Source organism: Ostrea edulis, chromosome 1, assembly GCF_947568905.1.
Source record: "Ostrea edulis chromosome 1, xbOstEdul1.1, whole genome shotgun sequence".
In the NCBI taxonomy this organism is placed as follows: domain Eukaryota; kingdom Metazoa; phylum Mollusca; class Bivalvia; order Ostreida; family Ostreidae; genus Ostrea; species Ostrea edulis.
Window position 1 is genome coordinate 109,815,727 of NC_079164.1, and position 16,899 is coordinate 109,832,625.

General features: G+C 34.5%; 1 protein-coding gene across 12 annotated transcripts in view; it reads left to right on the forward strand.

Moving 5' to 3' along the window:
- The window catches only part of LOC125665664 (uncharacterized), a 37,119-nt gene extending 20,632 nt beyond the window's left edge, over positions 1-16,487 (forward strand). For 8 of the 12 annotated variants that reach the window (XM_048898441.2, XM_056153280.1, XM_048898436.2 and 5 more), the window contains 2 exons: positions 2,630-2,700; positions 11,761-16,487. In XM_048898441.2, the coding sequence (XP_048754398.2) occupies positions 12,545-14,923 (2,379 nt within the window). In that variant the 5' untranslated portion in view covers positions 2,630-2,700; positions 11,761-12,544 and the 3' untranslated portion in view covers positions 14,924-16,487. Of the gene's footprint in view, positions 1-2,629; positions 2,701-6,257; positions 6,859-8,016; positions 11,194-11,760 lie in introns of those variants that run through there. The other 4 variants (XM_048898446.2, XM_048898454.2, XM_048898506.2 and 1 more) reach the window with 4 other exon arrangements.
- Positions 16,488-16,899: the final 412 nt, after the last annotated feature.

Consider the following 16,899-nt stretch of genomic DNA (forward strand, 5'->3'; position numbering starts at 1 on the left):
TAATCTACAGGTTAGTGGGTATATATACATATATATAATAAGGCCAAGTAAAATTAATTAGTAGATTATCATTCAAACTTCACAAAAAAATGGGGCGGGTGGGAGGATTTTATTTTTTATTTTTCGCCATGGTATTCTTGACCTCGAAAATGCCTTCTCTCATTGAGAAAAGGCTTTATAAATCATAATTACACGATACCGGACCGGACATAAAAATGTCTGGAAATCGTAATTTTGAAAAATAAAAAAAATCGGGGCGGGGCGATTTTCGAGGGGCGGGCGTGAATGATAATCTACTAATTAATTTTACTTGGCCTAATCTAGCAGGTTAGTGGGTATATATACATATATATAATAATCTAGCAGGTTAGTGGGTATATATACATATATATATATAATAATCTAGCAGGTTAGTGGGTATATAATAATCTAGCAGGTTAGTGGGTATGTAATAATCTAGCAGGTTAGTGGGTATATATACATATATATATAATAATCTAGCAGGTTAGTGGGTATATATACATATATATATAATAATCTAGCAGGTTAGTGGGTATATATACATATATATAATAATCTAGCAGGTTAGTGGGTTTTTATACATATATATATTAATCTGCTAGATTTATACATGTTAAAATGGAGGGGGCCGGTAGTAGAAGGTAGTAGAAATTCTCGATTAGCGGGTGATAGCATCAGAGTCATAAGCATGAAGTGGAACTGTTTAGGGAAACTGTTATCAGGGCTCTGAGAATCAACCTGGAGGGGAAATTAATGTGAGAAAAGGTGGGCTTGACCCATTATTTGAAGTAGGTTAAAGTTTATTGTTGTTCTTCAAAGTTTGGAATAAATATCAGAATTTCATTAGATTCTATATGACTATGAAAGTTAAAATGCCTTCACCAAGTTATTTTAATCAAGATCTGAGTCAGAATCTAGCGACTATATATGGTATGATATAAAACTCCTGGGAATTTTTTTAATACTTAAAAAAAAATTAATCTATAGAAGGCTTTTATTGTGACTTTCCTATTAAACTTTTTGTACCAAAGTAAACTGATAAACATATCATATATTCCCCAATCCCACTGGTGCTTTAAAAAAAGGGTGAAAACACGTAATGATTTTTCAAAAAGGTTTTCTATTAGAAAGGGTTGATCTTCGATAATTGAAGACTTTAAAAACAAATTTCCTGTTTAAAACGAAGGCTGTTTTTTGAAAGATTTTGTAACATCCATGCTGAAATATGCACCATTGGAAGTACATGTTGGTCAAAATGAAGCTTTACTGATCAAAATACCAAATGATTGAACAGTTTATGGGAAAACAGATTATTTCTACCTCATATGGAGAATTGTAATTGTTTTGGTTTTTGAAACTTTCAAACATGATAATTTTATAAACCAATCAAGGGCATTGCTCATAGCAAGCTATTACTATAAAAACCTGAATATCTAAATTTGTATTCTAGGTTTTTTTTTTCTCTCTCTCTCTCTCTTTCAAAATGTACCATTACCCACGACTTGCATGTATATCTACATTACGTTCTCTTTGTTTATTTCTCTACACTGTAAATCAGTTTAAGAGAATAAAGATATTGTCTTTGCCATTGTCAAACAATGCAGTAAAACATGTTCATAATAAACATTCATTGCAAAGTGAAATTTATACATCTATGAGAAGAAACTAGCGAAAATTTTATTGGATATAACAAAGTTTGGTTATAATGAATTATTTTCACTGGCTTGGGAGGTTCACAATAACCATATTTTAGATGTAGACGATAGGGAATGGAAAATAATCCATAAAATACCCTACAGAGTGACAAAAGACTGTAAGCTCCACTGGTTTCAGTACAGAATTATAAACAAAATTTTAGCAAAAAATTCATTATTGTTCAAAATAAAAAGAATAGATTCTAAATATTGCAACTTTTGTCACTCTGAGGAGGAAACAATAGAACATATTTTATGGGAATGTGATTGTTTACAACTATTTCTTGTAGAATTCAAACAATTTTTAGAAGATAAGACTGATTTGAAGACAAGTTCTCTAGGTGATCCACATGCTTGTCAGTTATTGTGGAATTTCTTTGTTGAATGGAAGAACCCAGGAGAAATAATTCAAATTATCCCTCAAAGTTTAAAATATACTATGATTTCAATTGGATATTTGTTAGGTCTAAACAGTGAAAGATATTTAATGAAAATGTATAAAAGCTGGGTCTCTTTCTTATTCTAAAGGTAGAGTCCATTATACAGAGTAATTTATAATGAGTTTGTAGAACAACCTTGATCCTCTTAAACCCATGGGAAGCCGGCCTAAGACATTGTCTGACTGATGGTTTGAATAATGGTCATTCCAACTGATACATTTTACATCACAGTTGTTAATTCACAGTAATTTTTTACACTTTGGGCTTATCAGCAAACAAAGGCTCTTGACCACTGCTATAGAAAGCCTGCAGTAATCCTATTTTCTACCCATTCAACATGTTAGAGGGTATTTTTTTTCCAAAAATGTTAATCTGTTCTTAAGGGAGCCATAAGATATATTTGTATATTAAAGTTCTTGAGAATGGTTAAATGTCATGTCAAGGAGTTAAAAATGGATTTTTAATTTCTTTTAGGGGAATGAATGTCAGAAGTAAGTATTCCTGAAGCTGTTGCGCTTGGTTCAGTGCTTTGGAAGTTTTGGATGGTGAGTGGATACAATCTTAAGTCAGCTGATTGCTGTAGAGACAAACACTTACCCTTACAAAACAATTAAAAGAAGAGTACGATTTGTGGAATATTTGTTTTAAATTCTGTTTTATAAGATTTTATTCGTGTTAGAATTTTTTCATTGATCTAGATGAAAAAGAGAAAATTGCTCTGGCAAATTTAAAGTTTTCACAATTCTTCAAAATACTTACGTTCAGGTTGAGGGGTGGGGGTGGGTTGTTGTTGTTGTTGTTACATGTACCTAGAAGCATCAATTAAACGTACTTGTACACATATACATGTAGTTAAATTGCATCTGAATATTGAACATGAATCAAAGTCACTACCAAAAATTCATGCTTGTGGGTTTAGAGATTCTGGTGTTAGATTGAGATTAAACATATACCACACAAACTTTGTACAGATTGTGAAATTCAGTGCTTCTGGCAATCAATTTGGAAGGCATCTGTCTTGATCAAATTTCATCAGTACAGGTCCCCTACTTCTGCCAGCCCCTCTCCTTGATATGTGCTTTTGACACTAAATTGGAATTGAAAAATATTCTTGACATTTGCATTACACTAAATTTTATAACCACATGCTGTTCCATCCTTAGACCATTGAGTTATCATGATTTTCATAATTGAAGAATTTGGGGGCATATAGTTTTTGGTCTGTCAATCTGTTTGCCTGCATGCAAAAACATTAACCTTATTGGCCATAACATTTGAATGGATGATAGTAGGGCTTTCATATTTCACATGTGTATTTCTTGTTACAAAACCTTTCTTTTGGCACCCACATTTTGGACCTGTTGACCTTGACCATGAGATTTGGCTACTTTTGAAAAGCTTTAGCCTTGGCCATAACGTTTGACTGGTTGGTGATATGGCTTTCATATTTAACGTGTTCCTTTCAAAAAGACCTTTCTTTAGATATCAAAATTTTCCACCTTCCCACCTTAATCTTGAAGTTTAACCTACTTTTGAAAAACTTTAAAATAGGCCATAACGTTTGGATGGTTAGTGATGAGGCTTTCATATTTCACATGTATATTCCTTGGGAAAGACCTTTCTTTGGGTGACAGAATTGCTTTGCTGCCACACAGGGGCATCAGTGTTTCACATACACATCTTGTTTAGTATAAAAATGTTTTGATTTTTTTTTTATCACAGACACATTTGTTTTATGTATTTTCTAATGTGTGTACTTTCCAGGTTAGTATTATGTGCTGGAAATGATGTGTGAATGAGTTAATACTCAAATGAAGTAAAAAAAAAATAATAAGTGTGTCTGATAGTCAATAATGAGAAGTTTAACTCTTATATTCATTTTTGAGTAGTTGAAAATTACATTTATAGAGGTTTTATGACCTACTATTTGATAGACATTGTAATATGAGCACTTGTATAGGTTTTTGATGTGATTCTACAAAAAGAGTGGCTGCTATTTAAAGAAATTACTCACAATTACTCTGTTGGAAAAGGTTCCTTTTTTAGATACTCACACGAAGAATTTTTTGACCAGATATTTTTAAGCACTAGCTTGAGGTTGCCTGGTTGAATAGGTAGAAACACTCCACAGTTGGGCGGGAATCATTTATAAATCTGGCATGAACAAATACAGAAAAAGTACATCAAATAAGCAAAGCAAAGGTTCATTTTTGAAATAAAAACATTTTTTGTTTGATAGGTTATGTGTTTGCATATGGAAATAATAAAGGTTTGATGGGTCGGTCACATTCTGTACGTCTGTGCACCATAGTCACCACTGTAATAAAGGATTGTCCTGGGCATTTTATAGGATGTTACCTTAGGTGGAGTTGTAGGGGAGTGTTATTTATTACCCAAACAATGCAACTTTTATGCTTCTTGTACTGTATATATACCTATTTACTGGTAAAATAGGGCGAGAAGTTTATTGACAGCAACTCTGTCCCTCAAAATAGCAGCTCTCGTTATAGGTACAAAAGAACTGCTATTTTCACAACCAGTCGATAAGTACATTTCTTGTGTAATACTGAATAAGTTTAATTATCAATAAGCCAGAGGCTTGTCAACCACAATGCTCACTTGAGTCAAATTAACTCCACAGGTAAATAAAATAATCAACTTTGTTCCCATTTGGTAACCTGACATGAATTCTACATGAAAATTAGTAGATTATTGTAAAAAGGGTTATAGAACTGCGATATGAAGATGCTTTCAATTGAAAATTAAGTCTACATGCCATTATGGCTTAATCCCGTCCCAGTGGAGGGACCATTTGAATGTACTTTAAAAGGTTTTTAGTTAATTATTCTTTACCTTATATATGAAATAAGGTAATTAAGGTAAGGCATCCACAGAGATACCTTTTACAGTCCTCACCAGGAGTAATTGAGGCACAAACAGTCCATTTTCAGAACACAATTAACCCTAGCATGGTTCAAGCTTGTATCAATGTAAGCACACTGGAGTACAATTTGGATTATGAAACTAGGTTAGAATGTTTTCATTTGACATACTGTAGTCTTGCTGCTCCCAGGAAGATTTTTGTAATTCTTATTTTCTCCCATTGGAAGAGAGTTTGGTACTTTTAAATAAATTTGAATCTCCTACACCCAAGGATACTTTCTACCAAGTTTGGTTGAAATTCGCCCAATTTCCTTCAATGATGCTTTGTATTAAGCTTGATTGAAGTTGCCCAGTAGTCTCTGAGAAGTTAATTGTGTGACAAGTTAATGCCAACATCAGAAAAGCTCAGGTGAGCTAAAAACAATATTTGTGTTGGAGAATACTGGAGGAGGTCATTCATATCAGTCACTGGGTAGGATCACACCTGTTGATAGTTTGAAGACTAATTGTCCGAGGGAAAATTGTCTGGAAGCTATTTTCTAGTGTAATCAATTTCAGTTATATAGAAAATAATTTGGTAGGACTGTGACGGTCAGATGGATTTAATCAGTTAGATCACCTGACTAGAGGTTCAGGGGGGCCCAGGTTCGAAGTCCATTGCATTTTCTCCATTCCTGTTACAGTTGGTGCCCCTTAAACTAACGGGCAAAAATGCTTGCCAGGGTATAAAAATCCCTGGTTGATGTTTTCAAGGGTTGAAGACATTTAAGGAGGGAGGAATGAAGTGGCCAGACAGATGCTGATCCAGATAGCTTGATTTGTAGAGCACCTGACGAGAGATTCAGGGGGCTGGGTTCGAATCCCAGTCTCACAGGTCCATTGCATTTTCTCACTTCCTGTTACGTCAGTACAATAAGATTCTATTACTGTCTTATCATTTTTGGAAAGAAACACAATGTCAATTATTATTGCACATACAAAGAAACATTAAGTATAAGTAGATGTCAGATTTGTTTGATGTGTATCATGTTTGTTTTGATGTGAATTACTTATAGTTTGTTGCTGTGTTGGGGTGTATTAGTGACATATTTGATTTCTGGTTCCTTAATCACCAGCTCTGTAGTAAAAAAAAAAGTCTTGAAAAGTGTCCAGACATTTATGCAACACATTCATTAATTAACTGCGAAGTATATAAACTCTGCCAGCTAATTCTTGACACAGAATGCACATTTCTCCTGGCTTGTGGTGTAGGCAGGCTAAGTGAAACTATCAGAGCGGTTTGTTGTATACTCGTTGTGGTATATAATTTCTACCTGTTTTATTGACACGGGCATACTTAAACTTGAACAATATTTATTTGTGGCTTTCATAGATTGTAGCTGGTAATAAATTTACCAGTCTGTCAATGGGGCCTACCTGTATCGTACAAATATTGTCAATATTGACTGGAGGCATTATGGCTATTCCAAGCAGTGGGATGGTATCAAAACACTCGGGGTCCATGGCTGCCTGCCTGTTGTAATGAACATTTGCTTTATAAGGATTGTACTTTTAAATGCCTGGTGATTGTATTTAAAAAATAGTTTATCAAGTGGGTTGCATTTTTTTTGGGAAAAGGATGTTGATTTAAATCAGTAGGTGAAGCTCCGAGGAGAAGTGAGATATAGTCTATTTGGATTGGATAAAAATCTTAGGATTGACTCCCAACAGCTATTTGCGGAATTTCACAGGTAAACATACAAATGATGGACAGTGTGTTAGTCTGAAACAGTGACCTAGTTCTGTAGAATTACGATATTGTTAATGACTAGAGAGAGGAGGTAAGATTTATAAACAATTGTTTCCATCAATGCTATGCAAATTGCAAATATAATCATTAATCATTTGTAAATAGGCAGGTTAGAACTAGTAATCCCTAAAGTTTGAACATAAATTTTATTCGTGAAGCTCTGCTTTGTAAAGAAAAGGAAAAGTGACGAGACTCAAAAAGACCTACAAGGAAAACAATGTATGGATGTGAGCTGTCTTTTGGGGAGATTACCTGTTCAATATTTCATCTGGAGGCTTGTTACACCAAGGATATAGTGCTAATGGCTTTGGGCTTTCTTGCTGAATAGGGGATTGTTGTGGTCTTATTTAAAATTTTTGACTAATGAGTAGTGAATATTCTTGACTAATTTAATTACTATGCCTTAGTTTGAGCAGTGTGACTACATAATGTGACATTTGACAGTCCAACACTGGATTTTTACCAGTATGGTCAGACGTCTGTCTGGCTATCTGACGAAAGTGGAGAAGTTTTGTCTCTGATCATAACTTTTAATTACTAATGATTGTGACTAGAGGTATTCCTTTGTTCTTCACTTATAAATACTGTTATGATATAATATTTACATATACAATGTTTTTGCCTTCGATATCCTTACCATTTGAAATGATAGCCATTTCCTCATGAATGTGAACATCTTGATAGATATAGTACAACTGTTTTAACGGCAAGGGATTCTCTTATAGATGTAAAAGTAAATTGTGAATATAAAAGACCAATTTCACTTTTGAAAGTACAGGAGGTTATGAACAGCAATGCTTTATCCTGACATACTTTTTATGAAGCACAAACGCACCTCATGAAGAATGCTGGCATATGCTCTCGTGTAATTTCAGAAATGAAATTTATTTCTTAATGTACTACAAAACATGCTTATAATGCTGAAAACTTGTGAGTGCATGATATGAGATTTTTGTTTCTATTACATATTGTGTACCATATTTTGAAATACCTTTACATTGACTTAGTTTTGTTGGCTTGTGTTTGAAATATTGATAATAATGAAGTATTCATAGTCACTTGTGGATCAGATAGGGGTGTTGAAATACTAAACATAGACTACATGGGTCCTGCTTGACAGGGATAATACACAGTGAAACACTCTTCGAACTATTATTCCATTGAGTTATTGAGCAATATCTTTCACTATGAAAGTAAATGAACTGAAACCCTATAGATTAATGAGAGGTGTATTTATCATACAGCCATTGCTGGGAAAACTCCAGGTAGGGGCATCAAGTACACGTCTGAAAAGATCTATTTGTTGCATAAATGGCTGCTAAACAACAAGCTATAAAGATAGGAGTGTCCTATTTTATGAAATATTGTAATTAAAGTGATCAATATAACTTTGAATTAATGGGGGAAAATAGCCTTGGTTCAGGGGGTTCATCTTGGGATCGTGGGGGAGGAGTGTAATTACTATGTCGGTGACCAAGAGAAATGTACAGTATAAGATATTGAGCAAGTGTTATCAGCTGTCATAACAGATATGAATGCACAAAGTCCTGTACAAACATATACAATACATTGATTGCACATTCCATTAAAGCTACTGATTGTAGTTTTAGCTGACGTACAAGTCATCATAACACCATTTGGACATTGAACCAAATTAGCTTTTGAATTTGGCAACATAGATGGTTTCAGGATTAACTTCTAGAATGGTATTTTTTAAATGGGGTGCAGTAATTTAGCATTGAAGATTGAACTATTCCGGCAAGTTATAATTGTAGGACTTTTGTAAAAGATCATTGTTACCGATCTTTTGGAAGAAGTTAAATTGCTTGAGGTATAACCAGGGCCGTTCTTAAAAGGATTATATCAAGGAATGTTAATTTTTGGATGCCTTTGTGTGAGCAGTACATGCTGCCAAATTGTTTAAAAGTCAAAAGATCTTCCAAGAGGCACTCTGAATAAATATAATATGAAAATATGAGGATTGAAATTATGTAGGATTGTGAGATTTGATTGAATATTGCTCTTGAAAGTTTATTGACTTTTCTTGGCTTTGCTTGGCAGAAATTGCAAGTGTATTGGGTGTGTTTACGTTTTGTTATTCTACTGATAATAATGATCACATTCAGAAGCATCTTTAAAGCAGTGTGCCAAGATACGAGAAGAGTCGACTTGCATGGTTGATGCAGTAAAGCCATTGTGTCGGTTTAATTCATTCAAAAACATTTACCTGAAAGTTGCACCATTCATTGATCCGATTCAGATTCCAACATCTTGAATTGATTGAGGTTCTGATAAAATAGGCCCCGGTCCAACATACATTTAAATTTTTCCTTTTGTGTAGTTTTGTTTTCTGGCAAGATATAATTGTGATATTGTTTGCGTTCATGATAAAATTAAAAAGAAATTTTTTAACCAAGTATATGGTGTTGAGAAGACACCGATATTTTCTTTCCTAGGGGTCTGGCATTTTTGTAATGCTACCTGAAATTGCATGACAAGAGGTTAATCTGCAGGAGAGAGGGAGTGTAAGCATGACTCACTCTCTGTCAGAAAAAGAAAAAAATATATGTTTGAAAATTGCCTAAACAAAATGTTGTCTGCCAGTGGGGTGTGAATTGTGCGCTAATGTGGGACTGCTGGTTGTATAAAGGTGTTAAAATGTACAAAGACTCCATGTTGAGGGCCAGTGTGTTAAAAACGTACCACTTTTATAAAGTGAAATTGAGGCTTTTTATTTGGAGCGATTTTGCACTGTGTCATTACGGGAAATATGAAATGATATTTTGTATCAAGTAACAGTGCTTGGGGTTTTTTCCTGTCCTCTTTTTGCTGGATTACACAGATGCTAGATATATGCTTACTGAGGGGGATGTGGTATTTAGTGTAAATTTACATGATGACACAGTTCATTTTATTTCATAATCTGAAAATGATCCAATTTAGCTTTATTGATTCCTGTGTCTGTACATACAGTTGAATTTTTGTTGTTTTGCCATATCATGATGGTACTACATTCAGGTCTCTCAGTGATTTTTTTAAGACCCATTTTAGGTCCGAATATCGGACCTTTCCCCTCCCAAAAAATTAAAAAAAAATTCCCAATTTAACTTGCACTTTTCCCAATAAAAATTTGTGAAAAACGTATTTGTTTAAAAATAAACTCAGTGTGAATAGTTTATGTACGACATGACAAAGGCACATCAATTTTAGATGATTTAGAAAGAATAGTCGAAAATTTTAATAGCTTAAAGAAAAGAAAGTTAAATATTTAAAATAAAAGAAGAATGACATGAATTTGTGTTTGATTTCTTCTTTGATTTGATATATTTAGCATATTTACAATAATGTCCAGGTTTTCCCAATTTGATCAAAATGTTGACATTTTTTTTCCAATTCAAATGCCACAGGAGCCTTTTGAAAAATGTTGAAAAAACACTGGGTCTCTGCAATAGCATGTTAAACATCACGTAGGAAAGAGCATGCAATATTTGTTAAGAGCATCCATGTGTAATCATTCTCAGTTTGGGCACTTGGTAATGAAGGCATAATTTCCATATATTTCTTTGAATATACCTGCTAATTCAGAGACGGTGAATGGCCAATTACTTTACTGGATGCTCCATAATGCCCACAATTGCAAGATAATTATGTGTGCTTATCTGTTTAAATTTCTATTATAAAACCTGAGAAAGGGTAGAGATGTTCTTTCTCAGTGGATCTGCAGTGGCAGCTTTTTAAAACTGTATAAAAACAAATCTGCATGTGCACTGCATGCTCCTTTCGTTGGTTGACAGTTGTAAATGTTTTCACTGACAGGAAAATTCTGTGTGTCCTGACAATAATTCCTGACATTTTGTTTGCATGTTCTTCCTATCTGGATGTCACATGACCTCAGTGATTGTCTGTTGTTTCACCAGGGTTTGCAGCATGTTGTTCTGTACAAGTGTTTGCTTTGTGAGATACATGGTTTTTTATCAGTTGTAATGGTCACAACATAGAAACCAGAGATGTTTTCTCTTGCTTTTTGTAAATTAATCACTAGGTGCATTTGAGGGGAGCATACTTATGACTCATCTGTTTCTATTTTAGTGTAATTAAATAAATCAAAACTTGTACTCTAGAGGATATACATTTTGCTTTGGTCTGGAGATGCACCACATCCAACGTGTTGAGTTGTCTGTCTGGCGGAGTTAGAGTTTGATGTTCACTGTAAACAAGATGAATGCTTCCACGCATGTATCTAAACTCTTGAAGCAGATTATTTCACTTGTGTGAAGCAGACACCTATTTTCAAGTGGATTTCTGTATTAACATTTTTACTCATCATGGTAGCAATTTAGCAGTCTGTTGGTAATTTTCAAGCACAGTAAGTTTTTGTTTTGATCGATCAATTGTTGAAAGTAAAAAGGTATCACATTTTAACCAGAGGGTGACTCTTTGATATTGTCTTTCTATTTTACAATGTGCTGACATGGTAATTTGAGAAAACCTATGGAGAAGAATCTAGCAGGTTAATGTGTGAGGCCATTCTTTGATCTCTGAATTTATCAATCAATAACAGTGATTGATCTGTGATGTACCAATTGGCTGTGATTTGTCAACATTCCAACATAGCTGAAGCATTCTTCCCTTCCGATCTAGACGCTTATTGACAGAGACTTTATAAAAATATATTTTTTTAATCTCTTATCAAGATAGATAAACCTCGTACAGATCGAGTAACTAGCTAAAATTGTTTTTAAAGAAAAAAATGCCTCCAACTAGATTAACCTCTAAAAATCAGGAGAAAAACGGCTCCTGTATATATGTGAGTGTTAAAATTTAATTTACAAGGTATAGATACTTTATAACTGACTTAGGAAAATTACTTGCACTATACATAAAGAACATTCCTAAAAAGGGGTTGTAATTGTCTCTAATAATTATTTTTCAGGCAGATAACAACTATAGTGAACAATAGGAGCTGTTTATAACTCCACGACCAGCTGTAAAGTATTGGAATATATGTCAAGGTTCAACACAACAGTTCATCAGCAGATAGTTCCAGGGAGAAAAAAATCATCTTTCTTCTTCTGAAAGTTGAAGTTGTGGTGCTGTTAGATTTCAACAGCTGTTTTATTCTTATTTTATAACCTACGTGAATCATCTCTGGCTGCACCTTCTGCTGCAGAAATCAATTAGTTTCGTAAACTGACTTTTCAGCAGGTATCTCCAGTGGGAAATATATCTTCCAAGTGAAACTGACAAGATTACAGTGTTTATACAACAAGTTAAAAACTCTGCATTATCTAATCTCTTACCTGATGTGAAGAAGTGACTTAATATTCAAAGCAGGATTTTACAACTTTGTGAAGGATTTTGCATTCTTTTCTGTATAATTTACAATGTGAGGAAAGTTTTTATTCCATAGAATATTCAAATCCAAAAATACATAGCAAAAAGGAATACAAGTGTATTATTATTGAAATATAATGATCAATTACTTTTTCAAAATATAAAGGAAGCTTCAGGAATATTCATAAATCATGCATGAGAAAGCTGGCGTGACAAGGGCGATTTCTAGGTGTTTCTTGCTGGATTGCTTGGATAAATACAACAGCGGATGAATAAACTTGGAGATATTATGATGTCTGGCCAGTTCTGTGACATACTGTTAGGTAATAAGGGAGACTTGAAGTGATAATCAGAAGTCTTGTTATATCAAAGAGATAATAAAAATGACCAGCACTGCAGGGCAGAGTGAAATTTACCATGCTAGGATGGTTCAAGTGATTAGTGTGACCCCAGGTCAAAATTCCACGCAAGTACAAGGACATACTAGGACAGTATATTCACAGCCCCAGGAGGGACGTTTGGACCTGTTTAGTAAAGATATTCATCATCGGCACCAATTAGACACTTCTTCACAACAGGGGAAGATGGGAAGTGATGGGGATAAAACCCCACCTTTGCCTCCTAGGAGTACTAAATGTGGTGGAAGATCAACGTCTGCTCAGGAGAGGTTAAATCTTCGTACTGGAAATAGAAACTTTTTGTCAAAATATTTTGAACAAAATTCTTATGCCCATGGAAATAAAACTGTGAATGGGGAAGTAAAGCAACCCAAAGGAATTTTGAAAAAGCCAGAAACTTCATTATTTCAGGAAACTGAAAAGGGAAGAGATTCCCCTCCTCCAAAACTGCCACCTCGTATTCGTAAAAGGCCAGTATCTTATCCAACCAAAGAGGACGCAGTGTCACCTCCAAACGGAATTATTGTTGGAATGCCTAATGGTAACAGGGCATATCCGCAACCCTTAACAAAGACTAATGTGACAAAGCATGATCAAATTTGGACGAAAGAAGAGAATGAGAAAACAGTTAATGGTGTGTTAAGTCCACCACTAAATCACATCACTCCAGAATCAACAGAGAAAATGTGGGAAAAGTTCAGTATGTTGGATGTTTTAGATTCTGCGAGTGACCATAGTGATTCTTCAGCAGACACAATGATCATGATGACAACAGAGGAGGAAGAAAAGAACCAGTCTCGCATTACACAGAGCATGCAAAAGTACAAAACTCAAAAAGACCATCATGATGTTTTCAATAAAAACATTCAAATTCAATTTGAAAGTGCTGGTAATATTGAATCGCAGGTGGCTGATAAAAAATCCACTAAAAGCATCAGTCAGCTGTCTCCTAAATCTGAGGATACCGATGATGGTTATGGAACAAATTCAAGTCAGGGAACCACAGTATCGTCTCCTCTGTCTTCAAGTTTAACCTCTCTGAATGTGATTTCAGACACAGACATTTCTATTGTTCATGGAGCACCCAAGTTAGCCACAGCTACCTCAACTACGCAGCAGAACAACAGTGCAATTCAAAACTCCTCCAAAACTACATGGGCAGTCCGACGCAGGACCAAAATGGCTGAAGCTAAAGAAAATGCCAGTTCCTTGCAAGAGCAACTGAGAGAACTTGCCATTATTGAAGAAGAGGATGCCTGTAATACTCAAACAATTGATGTGAGTGAAAATAGTGATAGGGTGACTAGTTCAAGGAGCTCTTGTGTTAAAATGAGACGGTCACCACAAAATGTGATTCCTCATGCAGATGATACAAGTGATTCTGTGACCTCTGACCTTGAAAAATTTGAAGGTGATTTATATGACAAAATGATTGATATGGATCGCAATTACAGGAATTACTATGGATTTGATAAAGATTTCGATATAAAAGCAGAGGATTCTAAAGTGCTTTACTTCCAAGACAAAGTGTTAAAACAAAGTTATGGAAGTGATAATTATTATAACCCTAGAGGATATTATGCAAAGGATTATGGAGACCAGAGCAGTGAAAGACTGGGTCCACCTCCCATGTCTTCAGTTGGATCCCTGCCACGTAATGCCTCACTTTCGAGAGACTACAGTTCACAAGAGAGGTCCTCATACAGATCTACCACAAGTTCTGGAGTAGATTCTGTTGATGGACGAATCCACCAACTCACTAATATGAGTATGGACAATATTCGAGTACCTAAGAACTTGACTCTTCCAGGAATGCCAAGCAAAGGACATTTTTCGTCTTCAGATAATTTAACCCAAAATGGAAGGAGGCCTCTGTTTGCAAGTTCTGCAGACATTCAAAAACTTTTTCAAACCCGGGATAATATCAGTGATCAGTTACAGAGACCGCCATCCTGTAGACACAGTTTTCATGCAATGCCATGCACTCAGCAATGGATTGTGGACGCTCAAAACGAGGCTCATAAAAATACACCCAGGCCGAGAGCATCCTCTGCAAGTGTCTCCTCCAAATCCAAGCCCTCATGGAATTTTTTTGGAGGAATGTTTGGAAAAAAGAAGAATAAATCAAATGAGTCAAATCAGGATGTCGCAGCAAAAAACAAGGCAAGTAAAGAAACAAATCCACCCCAGAAACCCATTATCAAGTCTGGAGCAAATATTTCAACCATGCCAAATGGACCATTGAGGCGATATGCAGAAAAAAGGGGCATGGATGCCCTTCCCAATGGTAATGTTCGAGATACACCATTGAGATCTGTGAAACATGTAGCCCCCTCAGGCACGAAGTTGTCAACACTGGTATAGTGAAACATTTTGTAATTGTTGACAAGCACATACGAGTTATCTTTCTTGAATAGTTTGTTATTGAAAATAAATACTTACAACATGTATGTAGTTTATTAATCAATAACAGAATATGCACTTTATCATGTTTCTATCAACAATTGTAATAAACCATCTAATATTTTATCCAACTAACTTATATTATAAATCATTAAGTTTTTCTCAGGGGATTCATAAATTCATCACATTGTTGTAATTTCCATTTAGCATTAAGCATGAAAATGATTTAATTGAGAAGTATAGCATTTGGAACACACAAAAATTTGTGTTTTAAATTATTTGCATTGGCTTTATGCATTTTATATTGCACATAATTTACATGTAACATGAATTTTATCATTACTTTTTTTTTTTTTTTTTTTACATCAGATTTGAGTAAGTAGTGATTGAAGGACAGATAAGGGTGGTTTTTAAAAGTATTCATTGCCATGGCAATTTTTTGTACGGGTATCAGTTATTTGAAAAACTGTTTTATATATTAGCAAACAATGGGCAGACTGTTACCTCGGTAGGCATTCATAAACTCTTTGTTAATAGCTGCGATCGAAATTCATTGCCACTTTTTGTTTTCTTGGAACTTATACATGTACAAGGCACTGGTTTCTAGTAGGCTTTTTGTCTCTATGAAAATTCTCACTACATAGAAAATGCTGATTATATACATGCATGTATCTGAACATGACTTAATCCCATCACCCACATTTATCTCCAGTTATTAATGATAGTGGCATACAAATTAATTTAATTGTTTAAAAACTTACATGTGTCACTAACTGTTTAAATTGTGCCATTCTTGCAGCTTGTATGACCTTTTCTTGTTGATTTTTATGGCAACATCACCAAGGATGTACATTTGATGATTTTTCAACAATATTGATTTATATAGTGCTACTAGTCTAACTTCAGATTGAGGTTTTACATACACTGCATAGTTTTTGCCCTTTGTTTCAGTTGCTGGCATGGTTTCCAAATCTTAATGTCTCAAAATCAAAAGAAATGAAAAGTATGTTGGCTGATTTATGTGATTTTGTTTTGTAACTGTTTGAAATTATATTAAAATCATAATTGGCCACCACAAACACCAGAATTTTTTGTCATTGTAATATTGTGGGTTTGTTTATGAATGAGATGTGAAGTTGCCATTGCTATAAGGTAGTTTGGCCATTACTAGTATTTATCATATCTGATATGATTTTTCACATTTCAGAATCTTTGTCTCTTCTCTCAATTTTTAAAAGTACAATTTGCGTATGGTAATAACTATACAGTCAAAATGGTGGCCTAATTTGTATTTTTCTAGCTAAACTGCTGAAATTTTTACTTGTGAACACGTCGAACTGTGATAAAAAAAAAAACCATATGAACCAGCAACTTGATGTAAACTATGCAGGGATAAAAAACCATATGAACCAGCTGATGTAAACTCTGCAGGGGTTGTTGAACTTGTTGTACAGTGGTATCCTAATTCTATCTATATAGCATTTACTGTCACTAAATTGAAATAAACCATATGTCTGATATACAGGTACCTGTTTGTTTTATGCTCTACTGTATATGGCCAGTATCACAATGGATGTATTATTATGCCTAGCATTGAGTGAAAGACAACAAAAGGATAGCCCAGACAATGAAATACAACATGCAATATCTATTTAATAAAGTTATAGTGTATTGGCAGGGTGCAATAAATTTATGATGTGCAAAATGAAAATAGAGGCATGCAAAAGTGGAGGTGACCCCAAAATTTTGGATTTATAGTTTGTATAGGCAGGCATCCGTTCTTGATTGCTGTTTCACATTTTTGAGAAATTTTCACCGACAAGCTGTAGGTGAACTGTTAAGAATTTTGACTTGTGCATTGTGCTCAAGGATATAGCTGTGCATAATTTTTTGAATGTGCCAACTCCTACAATGACAGGATTAAGTCCAGCACTTTG